Source organism: Orbicella faveolata, unplaced genomic scaffold, assembly GCF_042242905.1.
Source record: "Orbicella faveolata isolate gen_17 unplaced genomic scaffold, um_ofav_v1 contig_46, whole genome shotgun sequence".
NCBI classification, from domain to species: Eukaryota; Metazoa; Cnidaria; class Anthozoa; order Scleractinia; family Merulinidae; genus Orbicella; species Orbicella faveolata.
Window position 1 is genome coordinate 4,102,268 of NW_028301576.1, and position 20,233 is coordinate 4,122,500.

The window sequence follows — 20,233 nt, forward strand, 5'->3', positions numbered from 1 at the left end:
TGATCAAGCAGTCCGGGTTTGAGCCCTGGCCAGGGACATTGTATTGTGTTCTTGGGCATGACACTTCACTCTCACAGTGCTTCTCTCCACCCAGGTGTGCAAATGGGTACTGGCGAATTTAATGCTGGGGGCAACCCTGTGATGGACTAGAATCCCATCCAGGGGGAAGTAGAAATACTCCTAGTTGCTTCATGTTACAGAAACTGGGATGAGTTCTAGCCTGATGGGCCACTTGGCTCATATGCAGACTCTACCACCTACCCGACTAGATGGGATAGTAATATTGAATGCTGTTTACTCCCCTAGATCCATCCCCAGTATAATTATTTTGCCACATCTGCAGTCAAATCTCCTCACCATAGACCAACCACAACAACAAGGAAAATATTTCTAGTGTATTTGAAGTCACCTGTCATGTTGAGTTATGACAATACAGATTGTTCACGTTAAATTAGAGACAAGTTTCACGCTTTATTATTGCTGCAGCTTTGGGGTTTTCTTTCTGTACATTTTTATACTCTATTAATATACAATTAAGTTGAAACTGCATACAAATAATGAGTTAGAATTCTTAAGTTCTGGGTAAAGTTTATATATCTCTTACTACAAACAACTTGGTGATGAGCCCACTACGACTGAACCTGAGGTAATCAGCCTCTAACCTTTAGTCTCATAATGTGTCAGTTTAAAAGAATCAACTGCATCATTCAGTTTTCTCAGCACATAAATATAGTATATGAAAAGTGACAGCATTCCCTCTTCAGTTAGTACTCTTAACTAGTACAAAGATATAATGGTTTCTTAAAATTAGTTTTACATTCCTCAGCAACAAGTGCACCATTACTTTTGCATCAATTACATTGCATGCCTTGTTTTCATGGCAACCAAACAAAAAGAAGCAGAGGAGACTGGGCTGACTTGATACTAATTTTTGTTTTTAATAATATTATTACCAATCATTCATTATAAATAAACGTTCTCTTAACTAAAATTACTGCCAGCTTTCCAGTACACTCTCATATTCATCTGGCAAGATAAATGGTTGATCAACAGTTCTGAAACAGAAAAATGTTTGGATCCAGATAAGTCTCTTGTCTGGTAGTTGACTTGTCACTAACTACGAGGGGCTTTTTTCTGTGTGACTTGAACAAAAGTAGGAGAAATGGTTGCATGATCTTCTGCATCACACTCAACCAAGGCTGAAGAGAATAATGATCTGGTTGTCTTGTTGCTAGCCAATTTAGCACCAAGAATCACAACTTCAGATGGAAATCAAACTGTGAGCCAGCTTTAGTCTAGCCCGCTGAACAGGCATGATTTTTTGTGTATTTTAGGCAAAAAAAGGGTTGCCTCGCTTTTGCCTCCATTCACCTAAAACACACCAAAAAATTATGCCTGTTCTACAGGCTAGCTTTAGTCACAGTGGTAACCCCTCTTGCCTCTGCAGAGGTTTCCTAGGGGAAGAGAAAGTGAAATGGGAGTGGGAGGGTGCATGTTCACCATGCACTTGCGTTATTCCCATTAAACAGAATCAAACTAGAGCCAGGATTTTCTGGTCCCAGTTTTTAATTTTGCCTGGAACATCAGGCATTTGCTCACAGAACAAGAATGGGAAAAGTGGGACTGCTCATGTTCTAATTTATCACATCATTCAAATAAGGATTTGCATCCTCAAGACAAGAAAAGGTATTGTAAGTTCCTCCAGGATCAGATATTCAGGTCAGGGATGTGCTTTTATTATAACAATGACTATTATCCAACCTTTGATTTCTTCAAGACAACATTCCTTCTGGCAGTACAAGTCAGTAAAATAAATAAATCATAATTATATACACTATATGGTAAATAATATTAATAGTTCTTACCTAATCATAATTTCACCACAATAGAGACATTCAGATGCAATTAGGTCATCCAGCTCATTCTAAAATGCCACCAAACAATTTATTACTAATAATTATTATTGTGCCAAAAAGAAATAATGTTGTCAAATGTATAAAATATCCTAACACCTTATGCTTTAGAGTGAACATTCAATAAAACAGTTTCACTAGGCTAGCCTCACTTCTTGCAAGAATAATTCCTAGTGTATAATGTGCAAAGAAAGACCTGTCTGATAGTGCAGGGCTAGTGCATTTTCCAGTACTGGATTCTGTCTTTACTCACTATTTCTCGATGGGCAAGTGGCTGTGCAGTTTCTTTGGAAAATGTTTTAGGAAACGCAAATTATTGATTGAAGTAAAGTAAGAGATAAATTTAGGGGGGCTAGTGCATCATAGATCTTTTTGTACCCCAAGTGTAACAGGACTATTCATGACAGTGAACGCATTTGATGGTCTGGAAAACAGCAATCAAAAGAATTTCAAAGAGATAATTATTAAAGTATATTTATTTATTAAGTACCTTAACAGACTCTCGGGAAGCTGGTGTGACAGTGGATGAGTCAGTTCTTGATGGAGTGTATAGCTGGCTATAAAGTTCCTGAACTTTAGCTCTAAAAGGCAAACAATACAAATTTAAAGTGTTATGCCTTGAAAGAGAGAGACAAATTTCCCAAGTTTTTCCCTTTTGAAACGATCAACTTCAGTGCAAGAAGATAGTACATACCTCTGTTTTTCTTTAAGATTTGGTAGTATCTGCAACGACAATAATAGGTCAATGTCTTTGTTACAGTAATGCAATAAGATACATGTAAAGTCTGTGTCGGGCCAAATTTACCCGGAACACCCTAGAGAGCTGATCGTGTCCACTTACAAGAGGTTAAAAATGTAGTGACGAAGAGTCTGCTTACAACAGGTCTCCATTAATGGGGGTTAAACTGCAAGATCTCAATGTAACTCTTACATCTTGCAGCAATTTGGACTAACGATACACTAGGACTACATAGTTACTCACCTCATTCTTCAAACAATCTGAATGGAAGGCGTGATGACAGGGAAACACATAGAAGCCTCGTGTAAGCAGAGGATATGAACACATTGCGCACTTTTCTTGTGCTGGAACTATACTGTATCTGCAACGTTTTAGGAAAAAGATATTAATTTTTATTTTAGCTAATGCTACTGCAACTATAACTCTAGGGAAACAACAGAAATAAAAATCTAAAAATCTTGATGAGCTATTATTCCTTTACTGGGCCACTGCATATTTCCTAAAATTAACTATTAAACAAGAATGGCCTTTGCCATTGACCAGATCCTCTATTATTGTTAAGAATTCTCACACAACACTAGGAGCCATGCCAAGCTAGCCATAGCAAGCCTGACCTTTATTCTCAAAACAACTCCATAAAACATACTCAGTCTTGAGCAAAAAAGACAGAACTAGACAAGTGCACAAATTATGACACTGACACTCTAAAAAAGAAGTATTAAAAAAGACTAAAAATTTCTAAAGGGGCCATGCCCATGTAGCATGTACAATGCCCATGAAACAGGTTTGTGTAAAGAAAAACGCTATCTTTGTTAGAGATTGATGCTTTGGGTACCTAATATAAGTACCATTTTATTTTTAGAATCAATTAAAAGTAATTATTTTTGTTATTTGACTTACTTATTCCTCATTTCATGGATGTCTGATCTTATTGTTTTGGCACTTTCTGTGGCTTCCTAAATAAAATAATTCACAAATTACATGACTTTACTGTTAATATCATAAAGAAGGCATGTACTAGAGCACAAAACAATGAAACTAACCAACATCCGTAAGCAGATTTTATCAGATTTTCAGATTTTTCATTGCTGGCAACTAATGGTTTAACCCACCTGCATTTCACTTTTCAGTTCTTCAATATGTTGATTGTATTCATGAAGTGAAGAACAAATGGCATCCTACAAGAAAAAAAAAAAAGAGGAAAGTTTACTTGACCCAAAAGAGAATAAAGTGAAGGAGGTTTGTCCCCCTAGCTATAGGCCTTATTCCCATGGTGATCCCTCTCAAGTTGTTTCAGATCACTACCAATTTCTGAAATCCCATCCCATCTTGTGATGCTGGTGGATGCCTCTGCTTTCCCAGGGGTGATAAAGGATAATAATGATGATCCCATCTTGTGATGGTGACTAATCTGACTCACATGGACAGCCCAAACAGCTCTATACTAATTTTTATCCACCAGGAAAACATCCATGTAGCGTGTGGGTTAACATTATCTTTGGAAGAACCAGTTTCTATGACTTTGCCTAAAAATAGCTTGTCATGCCTTGGGAATTTAAGGCCTATATGGGGGATGACTTTCACACCCTTCATCTTCTCTAGTAGCAAAATTATTCATTTAGCTAGGCAATAACCATGGGTTTTTTTCATCCACTTGGCCAACAGTGTTACCAAAGATGAACAGAAAGGTGAAACAGTCTTGATATTGTACATAACACAGCGATACTATCTGTATACTCAAGGACTTTAAAGGAGTTAAAATCCTTTAGATTTGATATCAGATATCTGATATTTGTCAATGCAAATGTCTGTTTGATCATTGACTAGTGAAAGTTTATGTCCAGTTCATGGCCAGTAAAATTTCAAAATTATGGATATCAGACTCCCGAGACAATATATATATGTTGCTGAAATTCTGACCTTGAAATGATCAATTGTGACAAAATCCTGGAAAAAAGGAAGGATATCCTCAATCTTGAGAAGTTCACATTGGTTCAAAAACTCCATTGCCCTGAAGAAAAAATACATAACCAGGTAAAACAAAGGTATGGCTAGGTGTAACTACTGTGTACCAAAATCATCTTGTGCCATGTGTCTGTGTTAATTAGACTGCAGGAGCGCGTCTCTCGAAGGTCCTGCAACAGTTTTGCACCCAGAAAGCCATAGCAAAATCTCAAACCTTTAGATTACTGGGTTGTTTTATTCACATACATGTATTCTTAATATGACCAGAAGTTCCCTTCATACAAGAAGTTTCAGGTATATACACCTCTCTGTTTTTAGACACAAATTAACTAAAAATGGCTTTGTGAGCCTGAAAAGTTTCCAGGGCTTTCGAGAAACAGGCCCCAGGCCTGAGTTTTATATTAGCAAATGCATCGTAGTCAACAAGGCTCAGATTAGTGTTTAGAATGTGTTTCATAGAAAACAAGTAACTTCTACAGTGCAGTAATTACTGTTTCAGTACACTGTTTTTTCAAGCCAAAAAGCAACATGTATTAAAATCAGGATAACTTCATGTTGTGAAAGCCACCTTACTTTTTAACATCTCGTTCTTCCTCCACCACATGTCGCGCAATTCTTAACCACAGCTTCTTTCTCAAAACTTCATCATCTTCTGGAGGCTTTTGAGCTTGAATTTTAGCAAGATCAACATCAACCTTGAAAGAATAATTATGAGCATCAAATTTTACAAAGCCCCATTACATGTATGTCACACTGTAGTTAAATACGGACAACTAATTGCAAACCTCTTTTCAAGAGTAATAGTTTCCAATGTAAAGAATACCAAAACAAGAAGCTGAATCAGCATTTGTAATTTTTAGCATAACAAACCACTCCTTTTCAAGTCAAATTTTCAAAGGCACAAATTATAAATTATGTGGCAAAAAACTGGAAATTATAATCTAGACCTACAGATTGGCTGACTCAGCCAGATATATGGTAAGAGGACTTTACTTCATTATACCTTTAAAGACAAGTCAACAGCTTCCTCAAAGAGTCCCATTGTACTGTAAATGTGCACACAGGCCTGCTGCTTGTTGTGCTCAGAGCAAAGTCTGAGAGCATACTTCATGTCATAACACACTTCTTCAGGGTCCTACCAACATAACACAGGTACTGCATTAGACTGGTGGAGATGCCAATGCCAGTAAAGTAAAGAAATGAAAAAGTTAAGTTCACTGGACAGCTAGACTAGACATACCAAGAAAACACAATACCAAACTGTCCAAATTATGTGTTAATTTGAACAATATCCTAGGTCTAAAAAAAGTGGCCTCCGCTCGTCCAGGACAAATAGATTTTCCTGCTGGACAAGCAATTTTTCATTATCATTCACCAAAATTAATGGGTAAGGGGCCAGACAAGCCGTCGACCAACTAAATAAAAACGTAAACTGTAAGACTTGCCCAGGGCAAGTAAAATCTGAGAGCTGCTTGCCTGAAGGGCAAGTTGGAATTCAAGCTTTTATTAGAGCCCTATATCCAAATTAACTTAAGAATTAATTGGAGAAACTACATGCAAAAATTAAATATTGTTGTGCATATGAATGTGGTTGCAAGATATTTTGGGATGGCAATAAATGTTATCGTTGGCCATGAAATATCATAACTTACCTGTCCCTGCATTTGCAGGTATCGTAGTAATGACAGATCATCATCTTGCTCAATATACAAGGACAGTAGATAATTATGAATAGCTTGGTCTCTGTTTCCTAACCTCTCTATACAGATCTCCAGGTAGCGGATGGCTTCCTCAGTCTATGATTAAAAACGTATGGAATGAACTTGTAAGCATTACAGCTGCATGAATATTTAACATAGAAAGAAAGTTCTGCATTGCAGAATAATAGCCCATCAGGATGGCGCATTTATATCTTTGGTGTCTGTACAATGAATTGACTAGGGGTGTTTCTCCTCCTTCCTCTGATTTAGATGTTAGTTCATAACAGAGGTATGAATGGGTAGTATGCATATGAATCAAGGGGCAAATCAGGCCTGAGCTTATCCCAGTTTCTTATGCATGAAGCGACTAGGAGTATTCCTTCTCCCCCCCTGGATGGGATGCTAGTCCATCGCAGGGTTTCCCCCAGCATTAAGTTCGCTGGTACCCATTTATACACCTGGGTGGAGAGAGACACTGTGAGAGTAAAGTGTCTTGCCCAAGAACACATTATGTACTGTCCCTGGTCAGGGCTCGAACCTGGACCGCTCAATCCAGAGACGAGCACACCAACCATGAGGCCACTGCACCTCCCACATACAAATTGGTACTGGTGAATTAAATACAGGCAGTAACTCTGTGATGGACAAGCATCTCATCAAGGAGCGAGTAAAAAATAATACTCCTAGTAACTTCATGCTACAGGAAGCTCCAGCAAAGACCTTTGCCTTACATTTACAAACTAATCAATTAGGAATGAAAACACTAGTTAACCAGCTTGTCTTTCAATCTATTTATTAATTAAACAAGTTATGTTCTGCTTCTGTTATGTTCTGATCAGTCAGCCTTGCCTGTGTTGATTTTCCTTGCTGATGATAGTGAACAAGAGCAGGAATCAGCCGCCGTGGGTCCAATTTCTTCTTCTGTTCAATCCATGCACTCACTGTTTGCCGTGGAATATGCTGCATCAGCACTGGTGAGAACTTATAATACAGCTCTGTGTCTGTCTAAAACATAAACAAAATATACAACATAATTATTTCTTTCTTTCTAGGATAATTTGATGTTTTACGGTTAGAACATTAATTAAGAGCCTTTCTTAAAATAATTATTTTAATTACTTTCTTGCTTAAATCTTTACCTTAACTACTTAAGTTTGCATCGCACCAGTATCGCGGAGGTCACGGGTTCGAATCCCGTTGAAGCCCTGATTTTTTTCAGGCTTCTTCTTTCCAATTGCTTAAATTGGAAAATTAACTGCGATGATCATTCTTCACTTTCATCTGCAACCACAGTTCATATATGAATGATTTCATATAAACTTCACATCATTTCACTCCTCATGGGAAGATATGAACTCAACTCATTGACCTCGCTCCCAATGTGTGGCTTCATAGCTCAGTTGGTAGAGCATCGCACTAGTATCGCGGAGGTCACGGGTTCGAATCCCGTTGAAGCCCTGATTTTTTTCAGGCTTCTTCTTTCTAATTGCTTAAATTGGAAAATTAACTGCGATGATCATTCTTCACTTTCTTTTAAGTTTGCTTTTATTTTACAAAAAAAACGAGGAGAAGCAATATTGTCCCCAGTAATGATTCCAAGGGCCACTGCAAGATGAGACCACCCCAGTTTTGTTGTCATTTCTAAAGTGGCAAACATGCGGAAGAATTGAGCAGGCAAAGAGAAAGGCCTGTTTTGTTCACCTAGTGAAATGTATTACAATTTTACACAGTGGCTATATATTATTATTTTGTAATAAAATGAACACTTTTAAATTTCCAGCAGGTAACCAAAGGAAATTCCTTCTTCAAAACAACATTGAACTTTCTGACCTGTTTAATGAGAACTTCCAATGCTGCCATGAAGTCATCATGTTGAATATGGTGGCTAATTACATGCTCAAAATCTGAAACAATTTTACCACAATTATTAATTTTGCTTTGATGAACCACACAATGTTTTTGAAGTTCATTTTTTAATGAAGACAATACCAGTTTCGGATGAGACATCATCCATCGTCAGTTGTACAGTGAGAAATACAATGAAAATATGCAATAAATAGTATAACCAAGTGAGATATTAACAAGAATAATTAAGGATGAAGATCACTGCAGCCACCAAAAAATTAAGGCTTCACCTGACCAACTCCCAATTAACTTGATACCACTGTTGGCAGTCTGGGGGTGAACACTGTACCGTTATCACTAGTATCACACATGGGTTAGAATCCCATGCCACTCAAGTCCGATTTGTTTTCCAGGGTTTTGATATTTTAACAATAATTATTACTACTCAAGTTGCACAGATTACCATGACAATCTCTCACATATTTAAAATGATCTCTCTCCTGCAGTTCAAAACACACAACAAAGTGCTACATTATATATTGCCAAATTGTTATTCGTTTAAAGTTAAATGTAACCTTGTGTGACAGGATACTATTAGAAATCACATTCCTATTTCTACATTTTTCAATTAAATCTGTAATATTCTATATTTAAACTAAATCCAGTTCACACAGAGACACACCTTGCATCAACATAGCAAAGAATATTAAATTTTCCACATCTCCATGACTAGCAATCAAATCATAAGCAGTTTTTCTGTTCTGGTCCAAACATGTCTGCAAAATTGTATATTTACTCAAATTAGCTTGATATACACTTAAATTAGTAGAAAATGATTCCCTGGAAAGGCATTTCACCAACTAGTACTAATAACATGGAAAAACAGCTTTCTTAGGCCAGCCATTCACCAGTAGCTACTTGTCAGCTTTTCATCTGCCATCGAGCATCCACTTACAAGTCAGTCATTACCCATACTTTGGCCAACCATCATTTGCCAGCCATTACTGAGTTATTGAGCTCTATCTAGCCAATGGCTGTTCATCCATCAATCAGCTATTAACCTTTGTATACAGCTGTCATCATTGTGTTGGTTACATTAGAAGTCACTCACCTTGACTTTGGTTTGTGCCAGGAATTTCCTGAACTCCTCCTCCAGGTCTTTGCGTTTTGATTTTGCATCACTCTCTTTTAAACTGCCCAGGTCATTCAAATACAGTTCTATCAACCACATAATCAACATTGTCATTTGCGTCTTGTCCTAAATTACAGACAGACAAACAACATGACAATAAATATCAAAGACCAACATGAGTTCTAAGGAAGGTTAGGTGCTGGAATATCAAGACTTAAAAAAGAACACTTAATCTTACCTGGTTTTTAAGACTATCAAGTTTTTTCAGCAGGAACATTCTTAAGGCCTGTCTCTCCCCCACTTGAATAAACTTTAAGGCAACTTCTTCAAAAGAGACTTGTGCTTGAGCATAGCACTTGGCAGCATTGGTGTAGCTATAATGGCAATTAATCAATCAATGACCTCAACCAACTGTAATCAATAACTAAAACTGTCAGTTCAATGGTATATTATACATTGGTCTGTCGCTAAGTTGTTTGGTCATTCAGATTACTGGTAAATCAATCAGTCGGTCAGTTGTCTGTCCGTTGGTCCATTCGTCTGTTAGTCTATCCATCAGTCTGTTGGTTGGTTTGTCAGTCTGTCAGTCTGTCATTCAATCTATTGGCCAATCAATCAATCAATCAATCAATCAATCAATCAGTCAATCAATTAATCAGCCAAGCAAGCAAGCAAGCAAGCAATCAATCAATCAATCAATCAATCAATCAGTCAATCACTTAATAAGCCAATCACCTAACCAATCAATCATTCATTCATTCAATCAATCAATCAATCAATCAATCAATCAGTCAATCATTTAATCACCCAACCAACTTTAGAACCAATCAATCATTCATTCATTAAATAATCAATCAATCAATCAATCAATTAATCAATTGAAACCACCAACCAATCAATCAACAGACCAACCTCAGAATAACTCTTGATACCATTCCATTCAATTTAATTTGCTAGGTACCTTTACAGCATGTTTACAGCAAAAACCATATTTTCTACCTCAGTGAAGAAACATTTTAGCAATGCTACCCTAGATGCAAAGTCATATAAATTTGAAGAATTACTGGTGGAAATTATAATTATCATGTCTCTGACAAAGTAAAATAATTTAATTACCTCTTGTTGTCAAAAAGCTCCTCAGCTTGCTTAGTTAAAACTTTGTCCAAATTTGCAGGATTATCCTGTCAGTGATACATACAGATTATAACTACAGTAAAGTCTGTTTTCATGGCACTCGTTTTGTTGTCACCATCACACATGGACTTGTAAGTGCATAAGGTTGCATTAGCATGTCGTACAAAAACTATGTGCTTGCAACCTCTACTTACATGTACCATTTACAATACAAAATTGATGTACAGGAATCAGTTTTGCCATGCCTAAGCCGGTTTTTGGAGATTTCTTTAAAGGGACAAAAGAATTACAATTGTAGCAATTTAATTTGCTGTCAGTATTTTTTGTGAAAACAGTGTTGAAATAATCACTAAGTGCTTTTGGTCATAATTTATGAAGATATCAATTAAGTTGTTGAAAGTAGAGCAAATTGTAATTAATAGTTTTTAGCAATTTTTGCTGATCAATTTTAGCAGATCACATAAAAAGAGTCAATTTCAAAGACATGTGTGTAGCGTGTTTCATAAATTATGTTCCTTTAAATTGAAGCTTTGGTGTACTTATATCATTCAGTAATTTCTTTAACAAAATTAGACTATTGCAATAATGTTTTCATTAAAATAATGGAAATGTGTCTGTGGTCCCTTTGCAGCTAACAGTCACATAGTACACATTCCATTCCTAATAAGAGCAAGCCATGCACAGGGACATTTGAAACAAACAAAAGTAAAGCAAGTGGTGAAGATCGCTTTGTTTCAGAGCTTGTACTGCAGCAGGATTGGATTTTGTATCACTGATGTATCATGCTGTCGGTTCAGCATCTGACTGAGATTAGAAGATCAATGGGAAAAAAAACTGATCACTAAATGAGAAATGAAATTCAGAAGAGAAACAAGTGATCATGGTTGGCTTCATGAGCAGCTCCTAATAAGAGATTATCTACTTAGTTTATAATTTTCGTTTTTAAAATTTTTACCTTACAATATTCCTTGGCTAATTCAAATTCTCCTCGTTCAAGGTACATTCTCCAGACATCTCTACAGACCAAAAAAATGGAAGATTAACTGACTCAAGATCTATGAACTGAAAGTTGTCCTAACTACACATTAATAACCTGTATATATCTACACATCCTGTTGATGGAACTTAACTTATTCACTGGCAACTTGCACCTAAGAAGTAACTTCGAATAACACTTAGAACACATAACTTTATTTAAACATGATTATGCATTCAACAAAATTATGATGTTAAGCATGAGGCCGATTTGAAATTACGAGCACAATTACTCCTTGAATTGTATGACACAAGGTCCAATTACTAATTAATCATATCTATAACAAATTTTGGAATTAAAAATGTCTTTTGAGAACTTCGTTTGAGCGAAAATGTCTGTAGTGCTTTTCATAAGCTTTGAAAACTGTGAAAAACAGTGCAAAGGAAGCCATTAAAGTGCGCCTAATTGACATGCAAATCACGTGGGTGTCCACTTACAGGCATCCAATTACAAAAAGTTCAAATTGGATACCTGTAATTGGACACCCACATGATTGCATGCCGATTATGCGAAAAATAGGTGCGTGGAGAACCAATCATGATCGAGAATTTTGTTATAGATACAATTACTTTAATTATAGTAGGAAAAACACTTAACAGTCACATGACTTTGCAATAAAAGTAATTGTTACAGTTGACTTGTTTAGTATAATAGCCAGTTGCAAAGCTGCAAGTACCTGCTTTCTCTTGTAACATGGTACTGGAAAATAGCAGAATCGGAGAATATCCATACAGATTTCTTGACAGTATCAACACACAGACCTCTCATTGCACCATACTACAAAAGAGAGACATCATTATTATAATAAAATTATTACAATAATTAAGAAATAGAAAACATGTACTGTGTTTCTATCGAGTTATAGAAACACGAGTGGAAGTTTGGGAGAATGAGAAATGCTGTGGGAACACGAGCTGCAGGCGAGTGTTTCCACAGCTTTTTCAAGTTCTCCCAAACTTTCATGAGTGTTTCTATAACTCGATAGAAACACGGAGAACATGTTTTCTATTTCTTTTAGAAAACACTGCGACGAAAAAAAGAAAAACAGCTTGTTCACTTTGGTCATCAGAATGTAAATTCTCTTTGCTCGCGCCATCATGACGTCAACAGCTCATGCTAGTTCTGTGTTTCCATCGAGTTATAGAAACACGATTTTTAACCAATCAGCACACATATTTTCTTAGGGCTGTTTTCTAATTTATTAATAATCATTATTTTTATCTACTAATTTAGGTAGCAGACAGAGACATGACAATCTTTGATCTCTTTTGTAAGCTGGATATTGCATTCAGTTAGGCTGTAAAAATGTGCCAGCAGTTGGCAATTTTGCCTGCCTACAGTAAATTATTTGCCTCCCACTTGGCAGTGGAGTCCAATGATCCTAACTAAAAACAAAACCATCTCTGGGGTGGTTACTATTTTTGTCATCCTGTCTCATCTTAACAAGGCTGTCTATTACAACATGTAGAGTTAATTAATAGCTATGTTTGGATGGTACGACTAAGAAGACTGAGTATGTGTACATTTGTTTGATTTCAATCCAGTTGCTAAATACGTTCCTAGAGTCCTCACATATCACTATTGAAGACCAGTTGAACAGTAGACTGAGATTGGTGTGAAACCTTAAGCACTCCATTGTAACTTTGAAAAATTAACAGTATACATACTAGACTATACTCTTACTTTATTCTATTGGTCTAAAAGTGAACATAATACCGACCCGAGGTGGGAGTAGATCTTCAAACACAACTTGTTCACTGAGAAGTGACACTGCCTCAAACCTGGTTATAAGCATTAGGAAGAAACAAAAACATCAATTCAAATGTTATGTGTTTAACTTTGGACTCTGGTAATGAGTGGTCTGAGCTCAAGTGCTGACCAGGGTCATTGCACATCATTCACAGGTAAGCCTCGAACTATAGTAGTCCACTATACATATCCCATCCAGGAGGAATAACAATTTACATCTCTCTGTCTTATGTTACTTAGTTTATACTTTTAAGCTTTGGTGGAGTCTCCTTATAATAATAATAATAAAAATAATAATAATAATAATAATAATACTAATAATAATAGTAACGACAACAACAACAACAAAAACGAAAACGAAGACAATAATAATAATAACTGACCCTTTTTTTTGTTTGCACCGGCCTTCATCCTTAATTATTCTTGTTAATATCTCACTCAGTTATACTATTTATTGCATATTTTCATTTTATTTCTCACTGTACAAATGACGATGGATGATATCTCATCTGAAACATGTATTGTCTTCATTAAAAAATGACCTTTAAAAACAATGTGTGGTTCATCAAAGCAATAATTATAATTAAAAAATAATAATAATAATAATATTTACATTTTTGGTAGGGCGCATTTCGTAACTCAATGTGTTTAACAGTAAATAACTAACTAATAGAACAAAAAAAGCTAACTCACTAAAATGACTAAACAATTACTTAGGAAAAATAACAGACTAGCAGACTATAGACCTACTTGTTTTTGTAAAGCATGAGAGCATGGAAACCAGTCAGGCCAATGGACAAAGGAGGAGTTGTCTCTTGTCCTTCTACCAGCTTGTATCTTGTGTAACAGTTAAGAATAATTTTGTTACTTTTAGATTATAGCCTTAGAGCATAAACGCTTGTAGTTATGAGCAATTAAATGTTAGTGATAGATGACCAACAGTAGCAATTAAATGTAGACATGATGATACATGCAATGCAGCCATAGCACTACTGGAAAAAAGACCTGAAACAACAAAGTAGTAGTTATGGCTGTATTCGCATCTATCATCATCTCCACAATTAAATGTTGATTGAAAACAAAATAATATTTTAAATGAAACATGTGATAACAAAGCCCAACCCCACCTAGCAGGAGATAAACCAGTTAGCTATTTACAAGCATACAAACACATTCATGTATATGGCTGAGGAGTTGAACTTGGGGTTGCCACAAAACACAAGCCCACTAATGACAACTCCAGCTAGTGGTCAGAATGGGACTCAAGATTGGGGCTCAGTTTGAATACTGCATGGTTAGATAATACACATTCAGGACACTACTAGTCAATAAGTGATATAATTTTATATGAAACCACACAATCATGGACATAAACAACCGTCTGAAGGTAACAGTATGCTGACAATTATCCCACAGTTGACAGGTTTATAATACTGTCTGATCACATGTAGAAGGAAATTCATGAAGTTAGGATACTGTAACAATTTTGTTTCTGCTGTGATGTTGTCACAAGAGTCCAGAGGATTGAAGTCCAGTTGGCCAAAGTAAACACCACTTCCTGTGAAATAAAGAGTACCTGCATCAATGCACCAGTTCAAATGTTTGCTGGGCGAACAAACAGTGGAGCCTGCCAAAAACATTATAATTGCAAGTAGCCTTGGTGGCGTAAATGGTAAGGTGGGGTTCATCAGTTGAGGCAGCCTCCCCTATAAGTCTAAATCTTGATGTAATAATTAATATAATTATATATACTTCTTTTGATGGCAAATAACTGATGATTATGATGATGTTAATGACACTCATAGAAATCCTCAGCTGCTGCAGCAATGAGTGATCAAGAGTAATGGGCAGTGTCCATATCATACTAGTCCAATATAAATAAAGCCCTTCAGGCTCTACATTTCCAGGGCTTTCAAGCTGAAAAAATGTGGTGTTATAAAGGATGAGATAATCTCATCCTTTATAACACCAGGTTACTCCAAGAAAAATTTGGCCGGGGGCATCACTGTCATACCAGGGCTTCAAATAATTTCCCGGCTGGTGCCAGTCAAACTGTCCAGTCAAACCTATTTTTGCTCAGACGTATCTCATTTTTGGCCAGACAAACATCAATTACATCTTTTTGCTATAGAAGTGCCCCTCCCTCCTTCACACGATGTTTAATTATGAAACAAGTAAATTTTCAAAGCGTTTATTGTACATGAGCACCGATCTCAATGCAAGAAGAGTGGAATGCATGGTAAAGCAAAATCAGTATCACATTTGTGCAAAAATTTGCAATGATAGCTAGGAATTTTATGACTATTATGAATCATTTCTTAAAAGTTCTTGGTCTGGTAGTTAAGTATCCACCTTTTTTCCCTCCTTTTCCATAAATGTCAATAATATTGAACCTTTAAATATCCAAAACTTGAAACCCTGAAATTTTTTCCTTACCAGCGTAACTGAACGACCAGACGAATTGTCTGGCCATCTAAGGATTTGACTGGACAAAACCTCTTTTTGACTGGACATTGTCCATTGACCGGCCGTTATTTGAAGCCCTGCATACATAGGTGAAGAATATGGTATTAGGCCAACAATTATGGCCAAACTGTTGACAACAAATAAATAAAGCATGAAAAAGAAATTCCACTGCAAGTTCTTTCATCATTTCTTTCTATGCATGTACATTCTCACTCAAAGCAAGAAACCATTTCAGTAGTAAGGGAGAAGTTTGCCAATCTAAAAATAAATGCTCTAGCTCTCACAAGTCACCTGCAGCTTGCTCGTCAGTGGAGCAATTAACTGGTACCTAAAGGCTTGTGATAGGTTTAACTCCCAGGGCTTGAAAAAAAAACTTGAATTCCAGCTGTCCTTGGGACAAGTAGCTATCAAATTTTGCTTGCCCAGTACAAGTCTTAGTTTGCTCTTTTAATGACTTAGTTGGTTAATTAAAATGACTTGTGTGATCTCTTACCCATTGGCCAAGTCAAATGAAAAGTTAGCTGCCCAAAAGGAAAATCTTTAGTTTGTCCAGGACACTGGGATAGCACTTTTTTCGAGCTCTGATGCCTCTTTAGATAACTATACCTTTTTCCCACATAGATTGGGTAACCGACTAATTAGAATCTTCCTTAACTTCCAATATTATATTTAATACACACAGTAAATGTAATAATTTTTATAAAATCACATTCATCAATAGGTATTATTCTTTTTATGACAGACCTGTGAGCCATGCAAAAGATCTTGGTAGACCTCTGACTTTAGGGTAAAACAATGCTAACTCACTAGAATCCAAAGCACCTGGCATCTGAAGGAAAGGTGCTGTAAAAATAATCATAATAAATAAACATGAAAGTCATGTACATACCAGTCAAGTTCCAACACCTGGTAGATATACCAAAGAAAATGGCTAAGATAGAAGGAAGAATGATTCAAAGTGGAGATAATAAACAAGTATGATAAAAAAAAAGTGATGATAAAAAAAAACACTGAAAAATGTTACAAGAGAGGAGGGAAAGAAAGGTAAGACATATGGAAGATGAAAAGAGGGAGAGAAGTTAGAAAGGGATCTGAAAGAGGCAGGACTTAAGCCAGAATTTGAAAAGTGGCTGTCCAAATTGTGCTATAGGACCTGCTCAAATGAGCAATTTATAAGGCAACATATGAAAAATAAAAAAAATTTTCCATAGAAAATGGCCGTCCACAGGACGCCTGGACACCCATCTGGCTAAAAGCCTGGAAAGAGGGACAGATGGAGGGATGAACGAATGGATGGGCAGACAAACAGGCATAAGGATGAAACAGCAGGAAAAAGGAACTTAGATAAAAGGAGTTAGAGAAAAAATAGAGGGAGGAGAATGAGTGACAAAAACAGCAAAAGAAGAATGAGACAAAAGATAAATAAGGTAAGAAAGAATAGAGGAAGGGAAGACAAAAAGAAGCCATAAGAAGTGGGAAGGGTGCTATTAAATAGAAGTTCATGGATATGATTAAATAATTCTTTGTAGCAACATGTAAGATGAGAACAGAACTTGGATATGAGTTTTGAACCAGTACCTGGGTTATTTTCGTAATCTGCAAACAATGGCTGAAAATCCAGTGAGTCTGTGCCTGATGCATCACCAATAAACTGATACATACGACTGTACAAGACAAATTTAAAGAAAAGATTATTTTGCAACATTTGGTTGTTTGTACATAAATCATTCACATGGAACCTATCCTACCTACAAAGAACTCATTCTGCAGTAGGATATACTGCTAGAACTTATCTCATGATTATTTTCAATACATTGCCTAAGAATTGAATACCTACCTTTCTACCTAAAAATAAAAAAGTAACTTAATACATTCAATAAATTCTCCTTGCAACAATTTCACCAAAAAGAGGTAATGATAAATTGCTGTACCTCAGTGTTGACACCATAATGAAATACTTCCTATCAGATTTTGGAGTTGCAGGAAATTTCTCAAACATGATTCCATAGATTGACTCTTCTGGATCACCACTAGAGTTCACACTGTACAGCTGAAATAAAACAAAACTTTCACTGCTACAGTACACATACCTAAAAAGCAAGCTGCCACCCTTCAAAAAAATTGTGGCCCTAACTGTATTGCCTTGATTAAGCACCCAGGGTGGGGGCTTATCTTATTTCAAATTGCTGTTACCCAAAGGTAGTCAATCTCCATGACTAAACCAACTTCATTTTTATACCAGGCTATTTTTCGTCAAAGACTTTGATCGAGTAATTTCACCTTCTCTTCACCTTTAATTTTAAGGATAGGGGTGGATTTATATCATTATCATAATGAAGGCACTTCTTGGAGGTTGGGAGACAATTAACTGATCTGATGAACTACATTCCTGTACCCTGATTATCTGTAACATGAAGCAAATACAATGCAGGATAGGGACATTGCCACTAAGCTACACCCCCACCCCCACCTCCACCCCTATAACAGTGGTCATTAAGTTCTGAGTCACCTGATGCCAACTACATTGTAGAACAAAATGATTTCTTTTCGGTATAAATTAGGTTGTATTGCATTATTTCCCATTGGGATAATCAGACCTTTATAGACCACTCCTTATGAATATCACACCACTTGATGCCAGTCAATTCACTCGAGGATATTTTTCTTTATTATAATATTGTCATTCTAGATAAAATAGACTGTAATATTTTAAGTATATTCTCTGGCTACAACCAGCACTCAGCACGTCTCAGATTCTTGTGAATAAAATTGACTGCTGGCAGCTCCCTCCACCATTTGTTTTATTATCTATCTCTGAACCTTTACTTATAATAGAAACATTTTCTATTTGGCTGAGTCAAGTGAAAGAGATGTGAACTTACTTCTTTGTGGGTGAATTTTACCAACAAGAGGTACAGGTAAATAAGATCACCTATGACATACTGTACATCAAGCACAAGTGTTACAGGTTATGGCCCACAATGAAAGCCCTACCCATCATCTCTGTCAAGTTGCCATTTGAAACATCAATAACTGGGTTAGCCAGCAGTGCAGGCATATTTTGGGTGCGCAAAAGCACATTTTTGTATTTTCCTATTACGCCGCCATCTTGGATTTGGTAACTGTTGACGACTGGGGCGAGGAAGTAAACCTGATTTATCTAGCATTCCACTCCTAAATAACACCTGCACTGCAGGCTACAACTGGGTGAGGGGTAGAACCATTGATTAATAATTCTAATTAATTTATATCCAATACATCTCCACAATCAAATACCTAACGTGTGTCTACAAGGTGTAAATCACCTTTTTTAATGTAATTATCACTTAATATTAATCTGGCTAACCTGCTTCCAAAATCTTTCCAGACCACCTTGAAAAAATTTCTCCTCTGGTTCCACTTCCGTTTCGAATATCAGACCTTGAAGTCCAACAAAAAATTTATTTTGTTACTGACAGCCTCACAACAGAATACCCATACCAGACAGTATAATAATGGCAATGCGTTTCCTTTAACCTGTTGTTAAGCTCTCTTGACTAAAACACTAAATATATTCATCTAATTTTTCCTTGGGCTAAAATTTTTCACTTAACAACTAAAATGCTTGAGATATCAGTAATGAACACAAACTACCTTAGATTCCCCTGATTTAAATGCAAAATAATACCTTTAGTTACATGTGGTTGATAAATTCTTGCTTGCACATTCAGCCCTCACAATTTGTCTGATTACAAGTTTAACACTCACAAACAGGTTGACTGATACAACAAACCTTTGGTTGTTCCCAGGAGAATGGTCTGGGTAGAGCTCTCTGTCAGTTTGGATTTATTCCAAGCAATGGCATTAATAAGATGCCCCTATAATTAAATAACAATAAAAACTAATATATTTGTGTTATACAGTGCATAGTTAGTAAATTATTTATAATATCATTATATGGCTTGTGTTTGTAGTCGATAAAATGCATGCTCTGATTAGCTGACTCTAGAACGTAACATTCTTCTCCTGTAATGCCCATGGGTTATAAACTTAAGACAAAGCAAACAACCATATAATGAAAAATTTATTAACCTCAAATGTTGTATCGTTACGGGAAAATCTTAAACCTTAGCCTTGCCACATTGACCTTGCTATCGCTCAGTCAATATGGCAAGGTCTCAGTTTGAGAATTTCCTATTAAGACCGCACTCTCGGTTAATAAGCAGTTAATAATTGAAAACATTATTTATAAATAACTCATGAAAGAAAAACAGAAGAAAAGAGAAGTTGCAAATTAAATTATTTTCTTTAGAACATGTACCTTCATCTTTGCCAATGGTTTGGGTTTCTTGGAATTTCTCGCTAAATAAAAGGATTCTTGGGATTTCATGCAGACAATGAGATGTCTAGCTGTGGGGTCCATGAAGATTCGATGGATAGAGTCATCAACGCGTTTGGTTATATCAACACCTGAGTGTATAAAAAGAGTTATCATGCTACAGCTAGCTGATGGCTTTAAGGTTGACTTGCACAGAGAATGTTATTAAATTCTTAATGAGTTAATGATAAAAAGCA

General features: G+C 36.3%; 1 protein-coding gene and 1 non-coding gene across 2 annotated transcripts in view; one reads left to right on the plus strand and one right to left on the minus strand.

The window, feature by feature from the left end:
• Positions 1-380: 380 nt before the first annotated feature.
• The window catches only part of LOC110050926 (vacuolar protein sorting-associated protein 18 homolog), a 21,774-nt gene continuing 1,921 nt past the window's right edge, over positions 381-20,233 (minus strand). The window contains exons 4-31 of the mRNA XM_089278421.1: positions 19,980-20,128; positions 19,452-19,536; positions 19,026-19,099; positions 17,611-17,729; positions 17,258-17,343; positions 16,424-16,522; positions 14,690-14,771; positions 13,964-14,050; positions 13,185-13,245; positions 12,141-12,241; positions 11,384-11,444; positions 10,411-10,475; positions 9,533-9,668; positions 9,274-9,420; positions 8,845-8,938; positions 8,148-8,221; positions 7,167-7,322; positions 6,270-6,413; positions 5,621-5,752; positions 5,191-5,312; positions 4,573-4,663; positions 3,765-3,830; positions 3,553-3,608; positions 2,896-3,013; positions 2,608-2,636; positions 2,404-2,494; positions 1,866-1,924; positions 381-1,055 (exon numbers count right to left, since the gene is read on the minus strand). Coding sequence (XP_089134547.1) covers positions 992-1,055; positions 1,866-1,924; positions 2,404-2,494; positions 2,608-2,636; positions 2,896-3,013; positions 3,553-3,608; positions 3,765-3,830; positions 4,573-4,663; positions 5,191-5,312; positions 5,621-5,752; positions 6,270-6,413; positions 7,167-7,322; positions 8,148-8,221; positions 8,845-8,938; positions 9,274-9,420; positions 9,533-9,668; positions 10,411-10,475; positions 11,384-11,444; positions 12,141-12,241; positions 13,185-13,245; positions 13,964-14,050; positions 14,690-14,771; positions 16,424-16,522; positions 17,258-17,343; positions 17,611-17,729; positions 19,026-19,099; positions 19,452-19,536; positions 19,980-20,128 — 2,648 coding nt within the window. The 3' untranslated portion in view covers positions 381-991. The remainder of the gene's footprint in view (positions 1,056-1,865; positions 1,925-2,403; positions 2,495-2,607; positions 2,637-2,895; positions 3,014-3,552; positions 3,609-3,764; positions 3,831-4,572; positions 4,664-5,190; positions 5,313-5,620; positions 5,753-6,269; positions 6,414-7,166; positions 7,323-8,147; positions 8,222-8,844; positions 8,939-9,273; positions 9,421-9,532; positions 9,669-10,410; positions 10,476-11,383; positions 11,445-12,140; positions 12,242-13,184; positions 13,246-13,963; positions 14,051-14,689; positions 14,772-16,423; positions 16,523-17,257; positions 17,344-17,610; positions 17,730-19,025; positions 19,100-19,451; positions 19,537-19,979; positions 20,129-20,233) is intronic.
• Positions 7,703-7,775, plus strand: Trnat-agu (transfer RNA threonine (anticodon AGU)). Its single transcript has one exon. It is a non-coding gene; the product is annotated as a tRNA-Thr (tRNA).